The sequence below is a fragment of the Orbicella franksi genome, chromosome 9, assembly GCF_964199315.1.
Source record: "Orbicella franksi chromosome 9, jaOrbFran1.1, whole genome shotgun sequence".
Lineage (NCBI taxonomy): Eukaryota > Metazoa > Cnidaria > Anthozoa > Scleractinia > Merulinidae > Orbicella > Orbicella franksi.
In genome coordinates, this window is record NC_138153.1 from 7,754,171 (window position 1) to 7,774,800 (window position 20,630).

The following is a 20,630-nucleotide window of genomic DNA, read 5'->3' on the forward strand; positions in this document are numbered from 1 at the left end:
ACCTGCTTTCTTTTCCTTTTACAGATTTCTATGAACTTTTCAATTTTTTTTCGTTAATTTTGCGTGACATCGGTTGTTTCCCATGTTTTCCTTTAAATTTTTGCGCGGGAAATTGGCGCGCGGCTGCCAAAAAATGTACCAATTTGCGCATGCCCAACGTTTGACCGCTGTGTTAAGACAAGCACCTCAAGTAAGTCAAGCATGTTAAGTAAGACAAGCATCTCAAGCGTATCAAGCATATATGAAACATATATTTCGGTACAATATATGTCCCCGTACATGACGTACCTACGCTTTGGGCTTTGGTTATGTTACGTCATGTTACGTTATGTCCCCGGCCGCGGCCCTAACTCCCTTGCCTGACCAAACTTTGTAGAATTATTGAGATAGAGGCTAATTCGATAACCTCGCGGTTCTATTAGCCTCCATGCACAAACTATATACCATTGCCACTTTAAATTTTATGTATGTATGTATCTTTCTTTTTTTATGCTAATATTGTAATTTCAAAAGGTAAGTGGATAATAAAGTGAAGTTCAAGTTCAAGTTCAAGTTGAAGTTGAAGTGGAGTGCACGTATGGGACTATATGATTTGCCATTTTCTATATTTTTTTATTCTTTTGGTATTTATGTCAGATTTCTTTCCTGATGGATGGGTTATCGCTGTACATAGGCTTCTACAATTCGATAACCGATTCTCACCTCCGTGAAAGTTTAATTCTCGAGTCACCCTCTGCATCCCCTCGTTGTCACCTTTCATGTAGTATCCAGTCCTTCATCAACCTGGAAACACTTTCCTTCGCGTCTCTCGAAAAAAAGATATCAAACTATCAGTGAAAAATGCCAATTACTACTATATTTTTATTATTTCCGCAAAAAGCATAAGGAGTCGCAAAGCTAATAGAAGACGTGGCGTAGCGTTCATTCAAACTCAGACTAGCTTTAAATCACTGATGTTTCCGTCTTCTTAACCAGAGGTATTCAATATCTCTTGACTCTTAGGTAATGCTCTCTCTCTCTCCCTCCCTCCCTCTTTTACAGCAAATGTTTAATCATATTCTTTATGGCTAAACACTATTGATGTCGCTATCTTTGCCATCTATATCCCATCCTTTCTCCATCACGGAATTTAAAGGGAAATTTCTTCCGCGGTCTAATGGTAAATGCTGTAAGTAGTTTATTTTTAAAGTTACAACTTGTTTTCGCTCACGCGCGAAAGAGCGCGACAGTATGCAACCCCTGCTTGAAAACAGCCACAATCCTCTGGTTCAGCTGATACGAATCATCTGCGATGAGTACTGACCCAGTCAGAATTCATGAACCACATTATTGCGACCCTCTGGACTCATGTTTCCAAAGGATGGACGCATGGTACTCGTACTACCTGCGTGGCGTGGTTTCCAACAAATGGTACGGAAGCACCGAGTTCATCGACCAACCTTACCTCGGGACGTGAAAGTAAACAAGCACTAAGTGGAACGCGCGAAACTTTCCACCCAGCTGGGGAATGCATCTTCGAATGGGTTTGAATCCCGTTCAATTTAAGTAGAGCGTGTGAAACTCTTCAATTAGCTGGCAAATGCATTTTCGAATGGGTTTGAATCCCGTTCATGTTAAGTGGAGCGCATGAAACTCTCCAGTGATCCAGCTTAAAATTACATCTTCGAATGGGTTTGAATCCCGTTCAATTCAAATGGAGCATGTGAAACTCTCCACTCAGCTGGCAAATGCATTTTCGAACGGGTTTGAACCCCGCTCATGTTAAGTGGAGTAAATGAAACTCTTCAATGACCCAGCTGAAAATGTCATCTTCGAATGGGTTTGAATCCCATTCAATTTACGTGGAACTTGTAAAACTCTCCACTCAGCTGGGCAATGCATATTTGAATGGGTTTGAATCCCGTTCACGTTAAGTGGAGCGCATGAAACTCTCCACTGACCCAGCTGGAAATTACATCTTCGAATGGGTTTGAATCCCGTTCAATTTAAATGGATCGTGTGAAACTCACCACCCAGCTGGCGAATGCATTTTCGAATGGGTTTGAATCCCGTTCATGTTAAGTGGAGTAAATAAACTCTTCACTGACCCAGCTGAAAATGTCATCTTCGAATGGGTTTGAATCCCGTTCAATTTAAATGGAGGGTGTGAAACTCTCCACTCAGCTGTCAAATGCGTTTTCGAATGGGTTTGAATCCCTCTCATGTTAAGTGGAGCGAGTGAAACTCTCCACTGACCCAGCTGATAATTACATCTTCGAATGGGTTTGAATCCCTCTCATGTTAAGAGGAGCGAATGAAACTCTTCACTGGCCCAGCTGAAAATTACATCTTCGAATGGGTTTGAATCCCGTTCAATTTAAATGGAGGGTGTGAAACTCTCCACTCAGCTGTCAAATGCGTTTTCGAATGGGTTTGAATCCCTCTCATGTTAAGTGGAGCGAGTGAAACTCTCCACTGACCCAGCTGATAATTACATCTTCGAATGGGTTTGAATCCCTCTCATGTTAAGAGGAGCGAATGAAACTCTTCACTGGCCCAGCTGAAAATTACATCTTCGAATGGGTTTGAATCCCGTTCAATTTAAGTGGAGCGTGTGAACTCTCCACTCAGCTGGCGAATGCATTTTCGAATGGGTTTGAATCCAACTCGCGTTAAGTGGAGTAAATGAAACTCTCCACTGACCCAGCTGAAAATTACATCTTCGAATGGGTTTGAATCCCGTTCAATTTAAATGGAGCGTGTGAAACTCTCCACTCAGCTGGCGAATGCATTTTCGAATGGGTTTGAATCCCGTTAATGTTAAGTGGAGCGAATGAAAGTCTCCACTGACCCAGCTGAAAATTACATCTTCGAATGGGTTTGAATCCCGTTCAATTTAAATGGAGGGTGTGAAACTCTCCACTCAGCTGGGGAATGCATTTTCGAATGGGTTTGAATCCCATTCACGTTAAGTGGCGTCAAGTGGAGCGCATGAAACTCTCCACTGACCCAGCTGAAAATTACATCTTCGAATGGGTTTGAATCCCGTTCAATTAAAATGGATCGTGGGAAACTCCTCACTCAGCTGGCGACTGCACTTTCGAATGGGTTTGAATCCCGTTAATGTTAAGTGGAGCGAATGAAAGTCTCCACTGACCCAGCTGAAAATTACATCTTAGAACGAGTTTGAATCCCGTTCAATTTAAGGGGAGCGTGTGAAACTCTTCAATTAGCTGGCGAATGCATTTTCGAATGGGTTTGAATCCCGTTCACGTTAAGTGGAGCGCATGAGAAATGCAACTCTTCACTGACCCAGCTAAAAATTACATCTTCGAATGGGTTTGAATCCCGTTCAATTTAAATGGAGCGTGTTAAACTCTCCACTCAGCTGGCGAATGCATTTTCGAATGGGTTTGAATCCCGTTCACGTTAAGTGGAGCGCATGAGAAATGCAACTCTTCACTGACCCAGCTAAAAATTACGTCTTCGAATGGGTTTGAATCTCGTTCAATTTAAATGGAGCGTGTGAAACTCTCCACTCAGCTGGCAAATGCATTTTCGAATGGGTTCGAATCCCGTTCATGTTAAGTTGAGCACCTGAAATTCTCCACTGACCCAGCGGGAAATTGCATCTCTTAATGGATTTGAATCCCGTTTACAGGAATTTCAATTTCAAGATTTTAATGTCTTGGTCTACATGGGTGAAATATTTATAAGAAGACATTTTTTGGTTTTCACTCGTTAATTTTCACAAATGGTCAAGTTTTACAATGAAATAATTGATTGCCCTTTTTGTTTGTTTGTTTGTTTTTTGCTTTGTTTCTTTGATCGTTTGTTTGTTATTTGAAGTTTAAGTTATAATCCAGTAAGCCTTCATCTTAGTTACTAGATGGCATTGTAAAATCCATGAGCCGTAATTTAAACCACGTGGAACGCTTTTTCTATATGGAGCAACATCATATCTTTAGTTAGGTTTTGTTCGATTTAATAATTCATTAAAATGCATGACCAATCGTTGATAGTGCTTTCGTAACTAAGGAGAAAGTCACTAATTTTTACCTGAACAGATGCTCTGAATTGATGCAAGTTCACGGTAGGGTTAAAAAAAGATCCACTTCTAGTTCCTGATGGCTTTGTGGAGCTTTGTGGAACCTGAATGATCCATAAGTTAATTCTTTCCAATCAATTCTCCAGGAATATCGATGTTTGCATGTCGGTAAAGACTACTCGTGAGCTTCCTTAGTTTTATTTTTTTTTTAACCGGTCTATTTGCTGTCTGGCCTATTTCCTCTCCAACGGTATGATATGTTGTACCGAACTGTAACCAGGGCGTAGTTTTCCTGATGTAAAGAAAATAATGTACATGTAAATCGTTAGCAATCAAAGTTAATAATGAAAACGTACGAAAACGTTTGGATTTCGTTTTGTAGCTTTTCGGAATGATTAGTTTACTGATAAAACATTCTTCTTGATAGAAAAAAAAAAGAATTCAACAGCGCAAAACTCGCTATGATCTGGCCTCGAGTAATTGTATGCATTAGAAATCGAGACTAACTTATTTATTTTATGTCTTGTCATAGTGGTAGTTGTTTATAATTGTCAGTTTCAGGAAACGATCCAAAAAATTATTACAGAGGTACCTTCAAGTATGGCTGTATCATTTGTAGTTATTGCGAAGCTCTTTTGCGATCGGCGGTCGTAAAAGTACAACATAGGTCGTAGAAATGTAAAATGAAAAATAACGACATTGTGTTTATAAAATAGAATGAAAAGTTCCCGTTACCTATTTTTAAGCAGTTTCCTCCGATAATCATTGTTCTTCCTTTAGGTCTCTCGAGTCTATCGCTCGGCAAGTTGAGAACTATATCCAAAGGTTTTGTGAAGAAAGTAACATTGGCGAAGGAAAATGTATCATTTCATCACAGTTTGCCGGCTGATGGCCAAGACTGGTAAAGTACGGTTATGAAATCCTGGAAATTTTGAGAATGGCAGATCCAGCGTGTAATTAATATCTTTGAGATCGCGCTGTTTGAATAGACGCTGCCATGATTATCAAGCGAGGTTCGATCAACTCTCGTGTCGAACTTGTTCAGAGAAGCGAAGGATCTTGCTCAGTGTCCAAGTAAATCTTGTGGTAACAGTCTCTATATGGAGCATATTTTTTCGTTCTTCAAAACCTCATCGTGGTGATTAACAGTTAACTTAACTCGACGCGAAGTTGTCCAAACTTTGTTCAAAAGTTGTACATTTGCTGCAGAGCAGTTCGCGTCCGTTATGAAATTAAATAAGCAATGCAAATGAGCCAGTTTCCCGCAAAGGTGCGTGCTTAAATTCTACTTATTTGCATAACTGTAAGTGTTACTTCAGGTGCGGTTACGCGGAGTGACGGTGATTCATTTCCCAGGCGTCAGTTCTACTATGTAGTGATATCGGGCCACTTCGCTGTTTCCTTCACCAAAAAATGGCCACAATGGTCGATAACTGGCGATGATATGCCCTAAGAACATGTAATTAATTCAGAGAATTAATTGCAAACAAACCTTTTCCCGGCCATTTGAAAACCGGACCGGAATAGCGTCATTTTCCAGAATTCGATGCCAAAAAAATTACCATCTTACAAAGCAAGTTTACATACATACATAAGTTTATTGAAGCTCCCCCATAGGGGATTTTCAGCCACAATGTAAAAGTAGTTATGGATTACAAGTATACAAGAATCGACAAGGACAAAAATAGAATAAAATAAATAAAACTAAAAATTTATATGTATGGATTTATGAAAACAGTGTTAAAGAAATCAAACGGTTTTTCCTCTCCGGTTGCCATCTCCAAAGAATATCTATCTTTTTTTCCTCCTCCTTTTCTTTCTCTCCTCTCTCTCCCTTTTTTTATCGTTCGGAGTGATTTTAAGGCCTTTTGGAAGTGTGAAATCACAGTGCGTATGGCTGTTTTGGTGCAAAGTCTTCATACGGTTTTCATAAATTCAGTCATATATACAATTGGAAGAAAAAAATGTCAAAGTTCCTTGGAGAGTTTCATTTAATTCTTTTAAAGATAAAGTTAATAATTAAAGTCAATAATTCTTTTAAGTTAAATTCTTTTAAAGTTTGAGATATATCAGAAATTAGTTTCAAACTACTTGTGTTCTGTCACGAATGTCGATCTCTGATTGGCTACGCTAAGCCCTATCTATCCTGTTTTAGTATAAATCTACTAGCTTTCTTTTACGAATGCCGTTCTCTGATTGGTTATCGATTAAGCAATTAGATTATGAGCTCGAGATTTCTATTTAAACAATAGAGTGTTTCTGTCGAGGAACTATCGGCTGATAGTTGCCACGCGGAAATTTGATGTTCTTAAAACAAATTTTTGCCCGAGAAGCGAAACTTTGAGGGCAAATATGCTAGTTTTAAGAACATCAGATTTGCAAGGGGCAACTATCAGACCGATAGTTCCGAGATATAAATACTCTACTGTCTTAATTGTTTACCACTGTCTGTCTGGATGTAAACAAAGTGTTTTCAGCCGACCGATCTTCGTTTGAAGTGTCGGAATGGCTTGTGGTGTTCGGATCTGTTCGTCTGCGTGTTGTCATCGTGTATAGGCCAACATACTCTGCGGAGCATCCCGTGACTACGAGTGTTTTCTTTCATGAATTCTCAATCTTCATGAATTCTCAATCTCGAGTCGTTAGTCATGTGTAATGAGTTACTGTTAATATGTGGTGATTTTAACATCCATATGGACGTTCCATCAGACGCTGACACCATCCGACTCATGGACCTGTTGAACTCTATGGGTCTGGTACAGCATGTCAAACGACCCACGCACATACATGGCCACACCTTAGACTTAATTATCACACGGCAGGCTGACGATATTGTGGACGGTGAGCCCCTTCCTGAGAGATATTTCTCTGACCATGCTGCCGTGATATGTAAGCTAAGTGTGGCGAAGCCTCCGCTAAGAATTAAACATGCTGAATACAGGAAACTCAAATCAATTGATGTAACTAAACTGAAAGAAGATATCCGCAATTCTCAGCTATATCAAGACCCGCCTAATGGTTTGAACATGCTGCTCGACTGTTATAACACGACTTTAAGATCACTATTAGATGATCACGCGCCCGTTTGTTCTCGTCATGTCTCCACTCGACCCAGGCCCCCATGGTTCAATGAAGACATAATTCAGGCTCGTAGGGACAGGAGGAAGGCCGAGAGAAGATGGAGGGCAAGTGGTCTCCAAGCAGATCTTGTAGTATTTAAAGCTAAGCGAAATTATGTCATACATTTGATGAATGAAGCTAGATGTACTTATTACAAGGAATTCATTGATGAGAACAGTTCGGACCAATCAAAGCTGTTCCGGGCTAGCAAGAGCCTACTAAATCTGCAAGCGAACAAATCTCTCCCACCTCACACTGACGCCTCTGTTCTTGCAAATGAGATGGGTGAATACTTCATCCATAAAATAGTGGCTATTAGATCAAAGCCAGCTGGTGACACGGTCTCTCCTGCGGTTACTGAGCGGGCGCCTCACGGTTCATCGAGTAGTGATGACCTTGTCACGCTATCAGAGTTTCAGCCTCTCTCCGAAGAGGCTGTAAGGAAGATGGCTGTGGCTTCTATGAAGACATGTACTCTGGACCCTCTTCCATTATCCATCTTGTTGGTTTGCATAGAGGAGTTACTTCCAGTGATTAGTAGGATGGTGAACGTATCACTAGAGAATGGCTACTTTGCAGATGACTGGAAAAGGGCAGTAGTACATCCTCTGCTCAAAAAATCTGGTCTTCAATTGATAAACAAGAACTTTCGGCCTGTGAGTAATTTACAGTTCACGTCCAAACTCACAGAGAAAGCGGTTGCAGTACAATTACAAGAGCACATGCTAGTCAATGGCTTGTTTCCAGAATTGCAAAGTGCTTACCGCCAACATAATAGCACTGAGACCGCACTACTCAAGGTGAAGAACGATCTCCTAATGGCGGTGAATAAAGGTCAAGTTACGCTGCTGGTGCTTCTCGACTTAAGCTCTGCATTCGACACCGTCGAACATGAGATCCTTCTGGAACGATTGAGGTCAACAATTGGATTGCGGGGGAAAGTACTTTCATGGTTTGAGAGTTACCTTAAGGGCAGATCGCAGCAAGTGTGTATCAACGGAACTCTCTCAAAGCCGTTTGATTTGAAGTGTGGAGTTCCTCAAGGATCGTGCCTGGGCCCGCTTTTATTTATCATCTACGTGAGTAAGCTGTTCCAGATTCTAAAACACCATCTGCCCTCCGTTCATACTTATGCTGACGATACTCAGTTGTATTTGTCATTTAAGCCCTCTTACTCTTCCAGTGAAGTCGAAGCTGTATCAGCCATGCAGAAGTGCATCTGCGATGTCCGAGCATGGATGAGGGAGGATCAGCTGATGCTCAATGATGACAAGACTGAGTTCCTGATTATAGGTACTCGTCAGCAGCTCTCAAAAGTTTCAATCCAAAGCATCAAGATTGGGCAGACTGAAGTCTCTCCTGTAGCCTCTGCGCGCAATCTAGGCACATGGTTCGATACGCATCTAGATATGGGAACTCACATTACAAAGACTTGTAGCAGCGCTTTCTATTATTTATACAATATACGTCATATTAGGAAATATTTATCCAGAGAATCAACTGAGAAATTAGTTCATGCTTTTATTAGTAGTAGATTGGATTATTGTAATAGCCTTCTGTATGGAATCCCGGAATATCAGACTATGAAATTGCAACGTGTTATGAATGCGAGTGCAAGACTTATATATCGTGCGCACAAGTTCTGTCATATAACACCTCCACTCGCAGAATTACATTGGTTACCAGTGCGCGTAGGGGCCAAACCACCCCCTTAATGTTTCATGAAGGCTATATTTGCTTGGTTTATATATTTCTAAACCAAGTTTGGCAGATGAGCTTTCTTTGTTCTCCAGTTTATTTCAATTTGGAAGTTGTGACAAAATGTCAGATTATGACGTCATAATTAATGACGTCACCAAAACGTGCTATACTTTTTTGTAAAATTTGATAAAAAGATTATGTCATTGGAAAGGCCTTGAGTTGGGGAGTAAAATGCCGGAAACCGTTTTTTGCTATGATGATTATTTTTCGAGATATGGTAAGTTAAATATTTTTTGTTGTCCCCCCCGAAATTTGCTTAACCATACTGGCTTTCTTAAGTCAGTCTTTCTGGTTTATTTTTTTTTTCAGTTTCATTCTAGGAGGGCTAATAATCTAGAAAAATAGAAAGCTTGATGTTGTCAAAAATCGTATGGTTTTAGAAATTTGATTTTCGGCTTTGTTAGGATGGTATTAACAGTAAAAAAACGGGTGACGTCACAGGTTATGACGTAACGAAACTAATTTTAACGCAATAACACTAGAGGGATAATTCTTTATTCCGATTTTCTTCTTTATTTTTGCTTTAGTCATCTGGCACATCACATGTGCAACATAGCTGCATTTGCTGGAACAAAATTACGGCTCCAATTTGGGGATTTTTCTCAAGGGGGGGACCCCATATTTTGCAGAGTTATTTTTCATATGTAAAAATTCCATATTTCATTTAATTTTTGCGATATGGACAAAATTTTTTCAGGTTTCAGCTCTTCTTGATGTGCTCTTTCGAACACATTGTAAAAAATATGCATATTAAAAACTTCAAAAGTGGCAAAAAACATGACGTCATCACTGTGACGTCACAACTTTGACATTTACTGACATTTACTGACATTTTACGACGATGGTCGTTTGTTGGAAAGACCAAGTGTGAAAGCCAAGAAAACATTGGGAGACAGAGCTTTCCAGGTAGCTGCTCCTTTCCTATGGAATAAGCTGCCAAGGTCCGCGCGCGAAGCAACGAACTTAGAATCTTTTAAGACTTTATTTAAGACATTTTTATTTAAGGAATCATTTCAGTTATCTTAGCATATCTATATCTTTATTTGTAATTATCTTTTACCCATTTAATGTAAATATTTTTATGATTTTGATAGAAAGGTTTGTAAAATTTTAGTTATTAATTACTGTTGTGATGCGCTTTTGAATATTTTATAGAAAAGGCGCAATACAAATAATAAATGTTATTGTTATTGTTATACCACTAAATTTTCTTCCGTGCGCCAGTTCAAAAATCATACTGAATTATTTTGAACTTTTTTAGATGAAAGCCGTGAAGCCGAATGTAAAATTTGAAAAAGAAAACAAACAAAAACTCTCTTAATACATATTTAATTGTTTGTTTTCTATAACCCCGCTTGTTTACAGAAATATTTTCACGGACGAGTACTATCCATTCGGGTATTTTCCTCGGACGGGCACTATGGGCTGATAGTGTCTCCCCGCGAATGAACGCTATCGCGTCACGTGATCAATTTAAACCAATAAGAATCGGAGAAAATTTAGTGATGAACTATAACGCGTGATAGTTGACGATGGCGCAGCACGAGTCAACTATAATTGATTAAATCGAATAACTTAATTGTTTTAGTATAGATCTACTAGTCGTTCAAAACTTTATCTAAATCCTCTTCACAGACACTTCGAAAACGCCAAGAAGCGGCCGTCATTTTGTTAACAAGGGCACATTGCTACGCTACTCACTATCTATCACAGAATAAAAGACAGATGTTTGTTCGCAGCGCGGACCGTAAGCGTAGAGATCAGCCTAGAAAATAACCTAACTCGACAGAAAAAAGCTCGGAGCGAAGTGATCAGCAACAACAACAACAAAAAAATAATGTTGATTAGCGGTACAGTGACAAAATAGCACGCAGCGAAGCGACCAGCGACAGAAACAACTTGGAATCCAGCAACAAAACAGCTCGAAGTGGGACGACCAGTGACAGAAATAATTTTGAATACAACAGCAACCACCTTGAGGAGTAGCGCTGAGCGAGAGAAATAATTTTGAATGCCGGCACAGCGGCTAAACAACTAAGCATGGCGATCATGGGAATGTAGCAACAGAACTATTTGTGAATTCTGGTACGTATATAGCTACAAAACAACTCCTGTAGCTCGGAGCGAAGCGATCAGCGACAGAAACCCGGGCAGAAATAATTTTGCATTCACAGAGGCAGAACAACTCAGAGCGCGGTATAGTGATCAGTAAAAGAAACAATTTTCAATTCAATGACAAAACATTACTACCAAGCGACAAAAAATGATTTGGAACCAGCAACCAAAGTACTCTGAACTGAGCGAAATGGAGAACTTCTTCTAACTGCTTTCCTCCAACAGAGGAAAACAAAAACAGAGGTGTCATCTTCCTTTGATCATGTTCATGCCACGTTTTCTTCACCTTCGGTTAATTTGCACTAATGTAAGCTTTCTCTCTTCAGTGTGAGGAGAAAATCTCATTATCATTGCCAATATCAATGTCGAAGTCTATCGGCTTGAAAACTCCATTTTGTCCACTCAGAACTGCATTTCCGTGGTCTACATGTGCCATTTTATTCCCAAGGAGTTGTGAAAATATTGACGCATTTACACAACATTCATTTTGGGCTTGGCACTCCACTTGAAAATTTTGGTACGCGGGCCGATAGTTTAGGCACGGCCTGCACGATTTACATGGCAGACATGTTCAAGTTACAGGCAATTTCTAAGTTAAATACTATTAGTAAAGCGTTTCAAAAGTTAAAGATATTAATCTGCTTTGATTGTGCTGTCTCAAACGAACAAAAGATTTTTACCCACTGTGGGGTGTTGCGTTACATTGCAAGTTTCAAAGGGGCTGAATTGCAATTTTCTCGACTTTTGATCGGCGTTCATGCAAAATTGCTGGTAGATCCCACACAAATGAAACTGTAAACCTAATGAAAATAATCATTGTAAACATCCGAGTAGCAAGAAGCTGAAAAGTGTAAAATTTCGGATTATCTCGAAGTGAAATCTGAGCTTTCGGTACCATGACCGTTTTTCGTGAATTTCTGCAGTTATGTTAAATATTTCAAAAAACTAACTTGATTTCCATCAGTTGCTTACCTAGGCTTTCGAACTGGTAAAGTATGAGCAAAATCGATTTTTCGACCGTGGCCACGATTTCTTTGATTTGTAGTGGCAATTGCTCTTAAAATGGTTTAATTTCAAAAACTTCAATAAACTTTCCAAATCTGCGGTTTAAAGGAGCTCAGTCACGGTGCTTTGTCTTTTTTTTTGGCCACGTAAAAAATCTCCTTTAAACGGAAGGAAACCTGAAAATAATAGTTTACTAAGATAGAAAAACATCAAAGAGATAATAATAAACGATAAAGGAACAAGGATGGTCAAGGATGGCGAAGATTGACACGGATTGCAAACGACGAATTTGAAAAATGTAGGCAAAACTTTTCAAAACGTGCAAACCGTGACTGAGCTTCTTTAGGAGAGCTGTTTGAATGGTTTGGAAGGACACCTGTCTGCCTGAGACGAGGCAGATTGGTGTTGATTCGGCTGAGTAATTTCTCTGGACTCATTTATAACAAGAACTAATTTAATTAGTTTAAAACATTGTCACGCAATAGCATGGTCTTTTCCTTTTGCCATCACTGATCGTGGTTTCTTCAGTTTCGATATTCTACGAAATACTTCAAATTAATATCGATTTTAAAAGCCATTAAAATGAGAAGACATTACTGAAGGTAAACGACGTTACTTAGCAACGGTTCTGCAAGTGACAACGCGTCGGACCTGTAAACGTTTCTAAAAAGCACTTTATTACAAGCGAAAAATAATGAATTATTTTAAGAGTAAAATAAAACTCTTCGTCAATACGGTGCACTTTTTTACCACCGTAACTCGAACTCCTGCTTCCGAAAGATCACCTTAACGTGCTTGGCAAGCAAACATTAAATGTTTAGAGTTCCCGGCAACACTTGTATTCGACAACGGTTCCAATGTTCTTTCTTCCAATACTTTAAACGTAAAATAAACATCTGTAAATCTTCAGCTTCAGAGCACTTAAATAAAACGAAACATTCGTCAATCACATCTTCAAAATCAAGGAAGCAAGATACAGTAAAAACCTACGTTTAAGAACCTAGTGATTTAAGAACCAACAGGCTGAAATTTGGCTTTTAAATACCCAAAATATAAGAACCTGTTACTGATGGTTTTGACTCTGGATTTTAATTGTGTGAGAAACTTCTGACAAAACGCTATTGCGTATATAATGTTTTCTTTGATTTGCATTTTTTTATTTTCACTAGAAGTATGTTTTCCATAAAGCTACAATGCAATATATGCGATCTGAAAAATAAGAACCGTTTTAGAAGCTAATCAGCCTGAATTTGTGAAAATCTACCCTAAAATATAAGAACCTATTCAGCCTGACCTCGAAAATTCTAGGTTCTTATATGCAGGTTTTTATTGTGACAGTGCATCGGGTAATGCCAACGTCAATTTTAAGTTATTTTGGTAAAATCGTGCACAAACCCCTTGGTTTTAACCTAACGCTATCGCTGGGAGAAAAATTTCGAATTTTAGTACTCATTGCAGATTGCTACACTTTATTTGTTACTGCTGACCTATATTTAGTTCAGGTTTTTTTTCTACTTGTAAAAGCTGGTCAAACCTGTTAAGGGCCCCTTAACCGATTCATGCGCGCGCTCGCGCGCGTTGCTAAGGAGGTGAAACTTCACTTCCGGTCGCTTACGTCAGCCTGAGCACGGAGAATAACAACAACCCAAAAAATTGCAAATTCGCATACATTTTAGGTGTTTTTCTTTGTGTTTCGCAAAATGCAAAGTAAAAAAAAGTACAAGCAAAGACAAAATAAGAGAAAGACAGAAAAACAAGAACAATAGAAAGAGAAAAACTAACTCCGTGTGGCTTTGTTTGATCTTACCGAAGTGCGCTGGTAGTGTAAATTGCGCACGCGCTGATAGGGTAACTTCCAATAGATATCGGGCGCACTTCCGGTTTCTTTAAATGCTAAAGGAAACGCGGTTTTTCATTAAATCCAGCTTTTTTCGACGAATTTCGATTAAAACCAACGTTGGCAACATAGCTATGCATTCCTTTTTCGAAATCATGCTTTCTTTTTTAGAAAATTACGAATTTTTCAATATTTTGAAATGCTCTCAAGTTCTGACCTTTTAGAAATGAAACAAAAGCGATGCATAGCGTAATGAGGATTTAAATTAAAATATCAAATCAATGAAAAAAATCCCGAGAAAGTAATTTGCCTGGGAGCCTTTGCATTTTTTCTGTATTAGTCACATGACCATGGGCGTGGCCTGATGACGTCATCACTAGTGTTACTGATCATTAAAAAGTTGAAACACACGAAATAACTCTGAACTAACTAGAAATGATGAGGTTATATGAGACTAAATTTTCCTTAGCAACGGCTCGAAAAGATCGGTTAATAGGCCCTTAAGATCCCGCGTATTAAACCTTCAAAATTTGGTTTAAAGTTCCGTTGAAGCAGTTTCAGGTCTAAATTTTTAGAACGTACAAACAATGTCCACTCAGTGAAATCTGTTCACCTAACGGTCACCGTTGTAATTTACAGCAAAAGTACAGCAAAAACGTGGCATAACTGCGGTGCGGCTGCAGTACAAGTGCGGTTTATTTAGCCTCGTTTTACCTGCGGTGAGGTTGAATGCGTTTCGATTGAATCACAACAGGTTCGCCGTTTGTACCAGAGACCAAAGTAGAAAAACTAGCGAATATACCTCGTTTTTTTGGTACATTAAGCAAACACTAGAAAACACTAGTCTCACATAGAGCATGTCATTATGAAGAAAATCAATAATATTCAATAAAGAATAAAGAATAAAGTTAAAAACCCAAAGCGAAGATCAAACTCCTGGAATTTTGCAAGACGTCCCCAGCCAATGAAAATTCAAAATGACAAATAAATAATAAAAAAAAAATTGTCGAGTTCTCTGCTATTTGTTACGAAACCCGTCAATGAAAAGCTACTCTTGACACTACTTTCTCTTCTTCCTAAAACTCTGGCTACTCGTTTAAGCTCTTTCTAGCTCTACAAAGCACAACAGTGCTGGCGCTACGGCTGTTTCCCAATTCATGGAGCAGTTTCCAGCTTCTTTACCTACAATGAGCTCTTTTCAGTCTTGCGTGACCTTGAATATTCCGCAACGAAGCCCTTCTTGTTGTTTGTCAAGTCCGTTCGAAATTGTATCCACATCCGATTTCCGCTTGTAACAAACTCGCGCGAAGAACCTGGCGATCCCTGGCCGCACACTCGCCCCAGCAGTGGCGCGGTGCTGTTGTTTCCGTCACGAATGATGACGTAATCGTACCCACAAAGCTTTTCGTTTTCTACGTCAAATTCCTTGAATCTTAGACGAATGATGTAGCCTGAGCGAGCTGTCAGTAGCCACCAACACTGGAGATTTGATTTGTAGTTGTCGTCACCATAACTGGGATGAGAAGAAAACTGACGCTTATTGGTTGAGGAGTGGAGTTGAGCTCCGCAAACTGTAAAAATAAAAAATAAAAAATAAAAAAAACACGTAACAGCAAGACTTTGTTAGCTTATCATGAAACGTTATATCTGTTTGTTTGTTTGTTTGTTTGTTTGTTATGTAATTTTCTGTCATAAACAATAACAGACAAAGTCAGAAGCGCGATTTCTTCTCCGTAATCGCAAGAAATAACAGAAAAGTCCGAGGCTTCAAAACCAAGTAAAGAACACTTTCATATACATGAAATATTTCTCGCGGTTCATCTATAGTGATTTGCCCAGTCACAATTCTATCCTAGAAATAATAGCGCTCATAGCTTTACCCATCATCCAGCGTTGGCGCTGCCAGAAGAGAATTTACCAAATAAATGCAGTCAAAGAGAAGAGAGGTACTCAAAGGTATATAAACCAGAGGCGAGCCATTAGGGTATCGTTCCTACTCAAGATGAAGCAGAAGGAAAATAAACAATATCATCACTGACCTGCGGTGTATCGTACGCGGAAGCCTTTCTTGGCAATCATTGAATCCGAGCCAAACTTGATCATCATTTTGTGGGCTCTAGATGTTAATGTATTCGGACGCTGCATCCCACAATATCGCCCCAGGCTCTCAGCTTGCTGGCCTGTCCCAGAAAAGACTTCGACAAAGTCATAACGGCATTTCACTCCACCTTCTATATCGATGTCCTAAAAAAGATTATAAAACTTATAATTTTCAACGTCGCCTCTCGCGCTGCTTTGCTGTGAAGGGTACAGTTACACATGAAAGGTTGTCAGAAACCAACAAAAAGAATGCAACAGTAATGTTTCTTCATTCATGTTCCTAAAACTGGATATGAACTCGAAAACGCTTTTTTAGTATTTTTAACTACCGTTGAAAGTAAGAAACTCTTTAAAAGGCGTAACAATTGAAACAGGAGTTTACGACGTCACTTGACGTTTTTCGGAGCACTCTCACGACTGGATTGAAGCCTTACGATTAGCACAAGTCTCTATTTAATTATTAATTACCACAATTAGGGACATGGATGCAAAAAAGAACTTCTTACTCGGAATTCAAGCTGTACATGATTCCCAGGCGGGACAATAATTTTCCACGTGCAGTCTCTGTCTCCTTGGTAACTTCCTGGGTAGTTTGGAGATGTTATCTCTCCTGATAACGTTGTGAGAGTAGCACCACAGTCATTCACTGCAAAACGCAATAGATGTTAAAGGAGCTACGTCACGGTTTGTGCATCTCGAAAAGTTTAGCCTCAACTTTTCAAGCTCGTCGTTTGCAATCCGTGTCAATCTTCTCCGTCCTCGAACATCCTCGTTCCTTTATGGATTATTATATCTCTTTGGCGTTTTTCTATCTGAGGCGACTATTATTTTCAGGTTAACTTCAATTCGAACGCAGTTTTTACGTGGCCAAAACAACTCAATAGCATGACTGAGGTTCTTTAAGATAGCAGATTTTTCACGTTGCAAATAAACCACTATAATAATGTCCACAGAAACACAAAAGTGGTATTAAAATCCCTTACCTTCCTTACAGCTGTGTTTATCTTTCTGAAGAACAAATCCTTCTCTACAAGAACAGATGTAACTGCCGACAGTGTTCACACATTTATCCTCGCATCCACCATTCTTGTTCTGACACTCGTCCTCATCTTTAGATCATTAAAAGAGAAACATATCATTGGTGAAGTCTCTTGAACAGTGTGAATGTGCCGGTAATGCTGTTTTTGCGAGTCAGACAAAGATCGTTAACGTTAACCCAAGGAGGGACCAAGCAGTAACGGTCCATTGAAACAATAATGTATAATATAAACTCCCATTTCACAGTGCGGTAATTTTCCGTTCATCAAGAACAACTTTATCCGTTCCAGGACAAAATTTGAAATTTTCATGACAAAAGGTGTCCCTAACATATCTGCCTGGTTACCTGCATAATAGACGGCAGAAAATCCACCTCTCGACTGGGTATGGTCAGAGCGGAACTCCACCCACATGAGATTTGATGTACTGGTTACTGTCTGGGGGATCTTGCCTCCACAGAACTTGCCAAGAACTTGATCATCCTTGTCTTTTACTTCAACGAAATCGTAACGACAAACCTGGTGAATGAAAACGTAAAGCATTCAGAACTGGAGCATTGTTCCACCGTTTTTAACTGTTCTCTGGTGATTCAGAAGCGATTGCGGGAACGTACGGTTATCATTTTTTTTTACTTAAAAAAACCCAATAATATTGCTACGTAGCAATACTTTTAAGATGCTATTCATTAGAAACTCACCATAACGAAAAGAACTAGAACAGGGCACAAGAAGAACAATAGAAAGGGACAAAAGCAGAGTTAAAAAAGGATAAGACAAGCTGGTCACAACAACTTGACGTTGTTCGGTCGGCCATTGCATTGTGACGAACAACCTAAATTTCTCATTAAACAGTAGCCCTTTCTAGACCGTCCACTGCCGCCCAAAGCATCACACTCAACAAGTCTCAAGTAAAGCCACTGACTCTGTAAATAATCTTACCCCATATCCATTTCCTTCTAACTGAAACGCGAGGAATTTCAGTGAAATTCTTTGTCCTTTGGGGCCAGTGATTTTCCAAATGCAGCGTTTGTTCTTAGGATAGTTATCCGGGTAACTTGGAGATGTAATATTGCCTTCAGGGGCCGTAAGTGTTCCACCACAGGCGGCTGTGAGAAAAATCAACAACATTATAGCAGATTTATGACGTGATTAGGACAGAGAGGTGTAGCAGCTCTTGTAAGCTTGTAATTCTTTTGCTTGTTAGCAGCTGTTATTGTTTTGGGGCTGGGCTAGGACATGATTAGAGAAAGGCAAGAGTACTACTAAGGTGTCAAGAACGCTATACCAGCCCGCGCTGAGTGTAAGCATAAAAATAAATAAATATTTAGAGAGGTCCTCTATCCTGGTCGAATTAGAATTTGGAGAAATTGGTCTTCATGGAAGGAGGAAAACCGGAGAACCCGGAGAAAATCCCTCGGAGCAAGTCGAGAACCAACAGCAAACTCAACCCACATGTGGCAACGGGCCGGAATCGAACCCGGGCCGCATTGGTGGGTGGCTCGAGCTCTCACAACTGCGCCATTCCCACTCCATGCACCATCCCTGCTTCCCTGGCTTGATCGACATTCCTTCCCAGTTGTATGACGAGGAAAAAGTTTTATTTCTTCCTATTAGTCTTCCCGTCTTATCATTTTCTGAATCTTCTAAGCCTGCATGGTGACCAGTAAATAGAAATGAGGGCAAGTTATATTAACTGGCCTGGAATTTTGGTAATCAGGGCTCAGTAAAATACCGGTGACTGTTTTTGCTCAAAGAATACTCACTCTCTTCTCTTCGAGCTCGAGCTCAAATAATTACTATAATAAGTGGGTTCTTTCAGGGTTCTCTCGGAGTTAGAAAGTGCCCTCTCTTGTGCATACCATAACTCCCTCGTCCCCACCCCTCCTTCGTTTCTTCCTTGTGGCGCTTTCAAAGCCAGAAAAATACTAGACGCTTTCCACGTGCGTTAGATTTTGGTACCGCAAAGTGTCACTAACCTTCACAGTCTCTGTTGTTTGATTTAAGCTCGTAACCAGGTTGACATGAACACCGATGTCCTCCAACGGTATCCTCACAGATTTGTGCACATCCACCATTGTTATTTCGACACTCATCAGTCTCTGAAAATATATTTACATATTTCATAGATAGCTATTACAATCTTCGCTTAGCTTAGTAGTCTTAGTAGATCGTTGACTGCAATGTAGCTTAGAAAATGCTTCGCGTTTGGGAGTGAAGAAGAAATTTGTCACTTAGTTTAATTTATAAAACTTTCCTCGTAAATCTGTTTTATACAGTGCCTGTCAACAGCGGATCATATACTCACACCGTTTGACGAAGCAATAAATGATTACCGTGCTTGTGGATCCTGGAAGTGATCATGAACGAAAGGCGGACAGAAGCAGTTGACCTTACAATACTAGTGAGAGAGAGCGGCGTATGCCAGTACCTCGAATTCCCTTTCTCTGAGATGCTTTTTCTGACACTCTGAGAACATTTCGGGCCAAAGGTTTATGGCTTTGGATAGTATAGTAATAGATGTCCAACAGTATCAATTAAATGTAGACACGATGATAGATGCGAATGCAGCCATAACTCTAATGGAAAAAAAGACCAGGATGGACAGTATGTTTTAAGTTTTCCAGACGAAGGGGAAGGCCGGCCTGAGACCCCTCGGTTCACCTCCTAAATCCAGCTATGATTATGTTTATGTTTATGAATCACAAATGAAACTTGTGCTGTCAGAAGATTTATAAACAGCTCCCATTGGACAACAATATCAATGAGTCAACAAAGATAGATATTATAAGACAGAGTTTGACTGTCCTGATAGGATGTGACCTAGGCGTTAACAAACGAACCCTTACGTGATCGCAGGTTAGATGGCAATTAAAGAAAATAACAAAAAATAAAACAACAACAAAGCAAAAATAGTCATCAAGGGATTGGACTGTTATCACGTTGTACCTGAGAAGAAATTCAAGTAAAAGCCAGGTTTGTTAATGGTTCCATCTGAAGAAAACTGTATCGTCATTTGACTAAAGTTGCTCTTCAGCTCTTCGGGAAGCAGTTTGCCGCAATATCGTCCCATGACGGTCGAGGAATCGTCCGGTCCATCATAGATTTGGAGATAATCGTACAAACACTTGCTGTGGCTCTCAACATCGAACGCAACAAAACGTATTCCAACCCTGAAGTTCTAAACAGACCAAAAACAGTTCCTTAGGAGTAACATTAGGTTGTTAGGGAAAGTACAGTCGACGAAGAGCAGCTAACGACAAACTCTCCATACTAGTCTTGCTATCATTTTCACAACGGATAGCATTTTCCTTCCCGACCTAGCACTATATACAACAGCCAGTTCATTCTGCCTCAGATATGGCCATTGTGGAGAAGTTTCTCTGTAACTGCTAATAACGGTCAATTTTTAAATTATAATTCTACATTAGTATTTGCACGGTTTCGTTTCCAGAACTAAACGTCGTTGCATCTCAAGCATGTGACACTTTCTTCAGCGTTTTCACAATTAGCACTTCGATCCGCACCAGGATTTTCTGCCAAAATGATAATCGATTGTTCACAATTGGATTTTTGCATAGTCTCCAAGTACCATGAATGCAAGATTAAATATTATACAAAATCTAGATAC

At 39.7% G+C, this 20,630-nt stretch overlaps 1 protein-coding gene across 2 annotated transcripts in view; it reads right to left on the reverse strand.

The window, feature by feature from the left end:
* Positions 1-11,981: 11,981 nt before the first annotated feature.
* LOC145496391 (tolloid-like protein 1) overlaps positions 11,982-20,630 on the reverse strand; it is a 26,697-nt gene continuing 18,048 nt past the window's right edge. For both annotated transcript variants that reach the window (XM_081476015.1, XM_081476014.1), the window contains 8 exons: positions 19,949-20,180; positions 18,979-19,101; positions 17,942-18,108; positions 17,350-17,521; positions 16,949-17,074; positions 16,472-16,611; positions 15,905-16,109; positions 11,982-15,436 (listed from right to left, as the gene is read on the reverse strand). In XM_081476015.1, the coding sequence (XP_081332141.1) occupies positions 15,048-15,436; positions 15,905-16,109; positions 16,472-16,611; positions 16,949-17,074; positions 17,350-17,521; positions 17,942-18,108; positions 18,979-19,101; positions 19,949-20,180 (1,554 nt within the window). In that variant the 3' untranslated portion in view covers positions 11,982-15,047. The remainder of the gene's footprint in view (positions 15,437-15,904; positions 16,110-16,471; positions 16,612-16,948; positions 17,075-17,349; positions 17,522-17,941; positions 18,109-18,978; positions 19,102-19,948; positions 20,181-20,630) is intronic.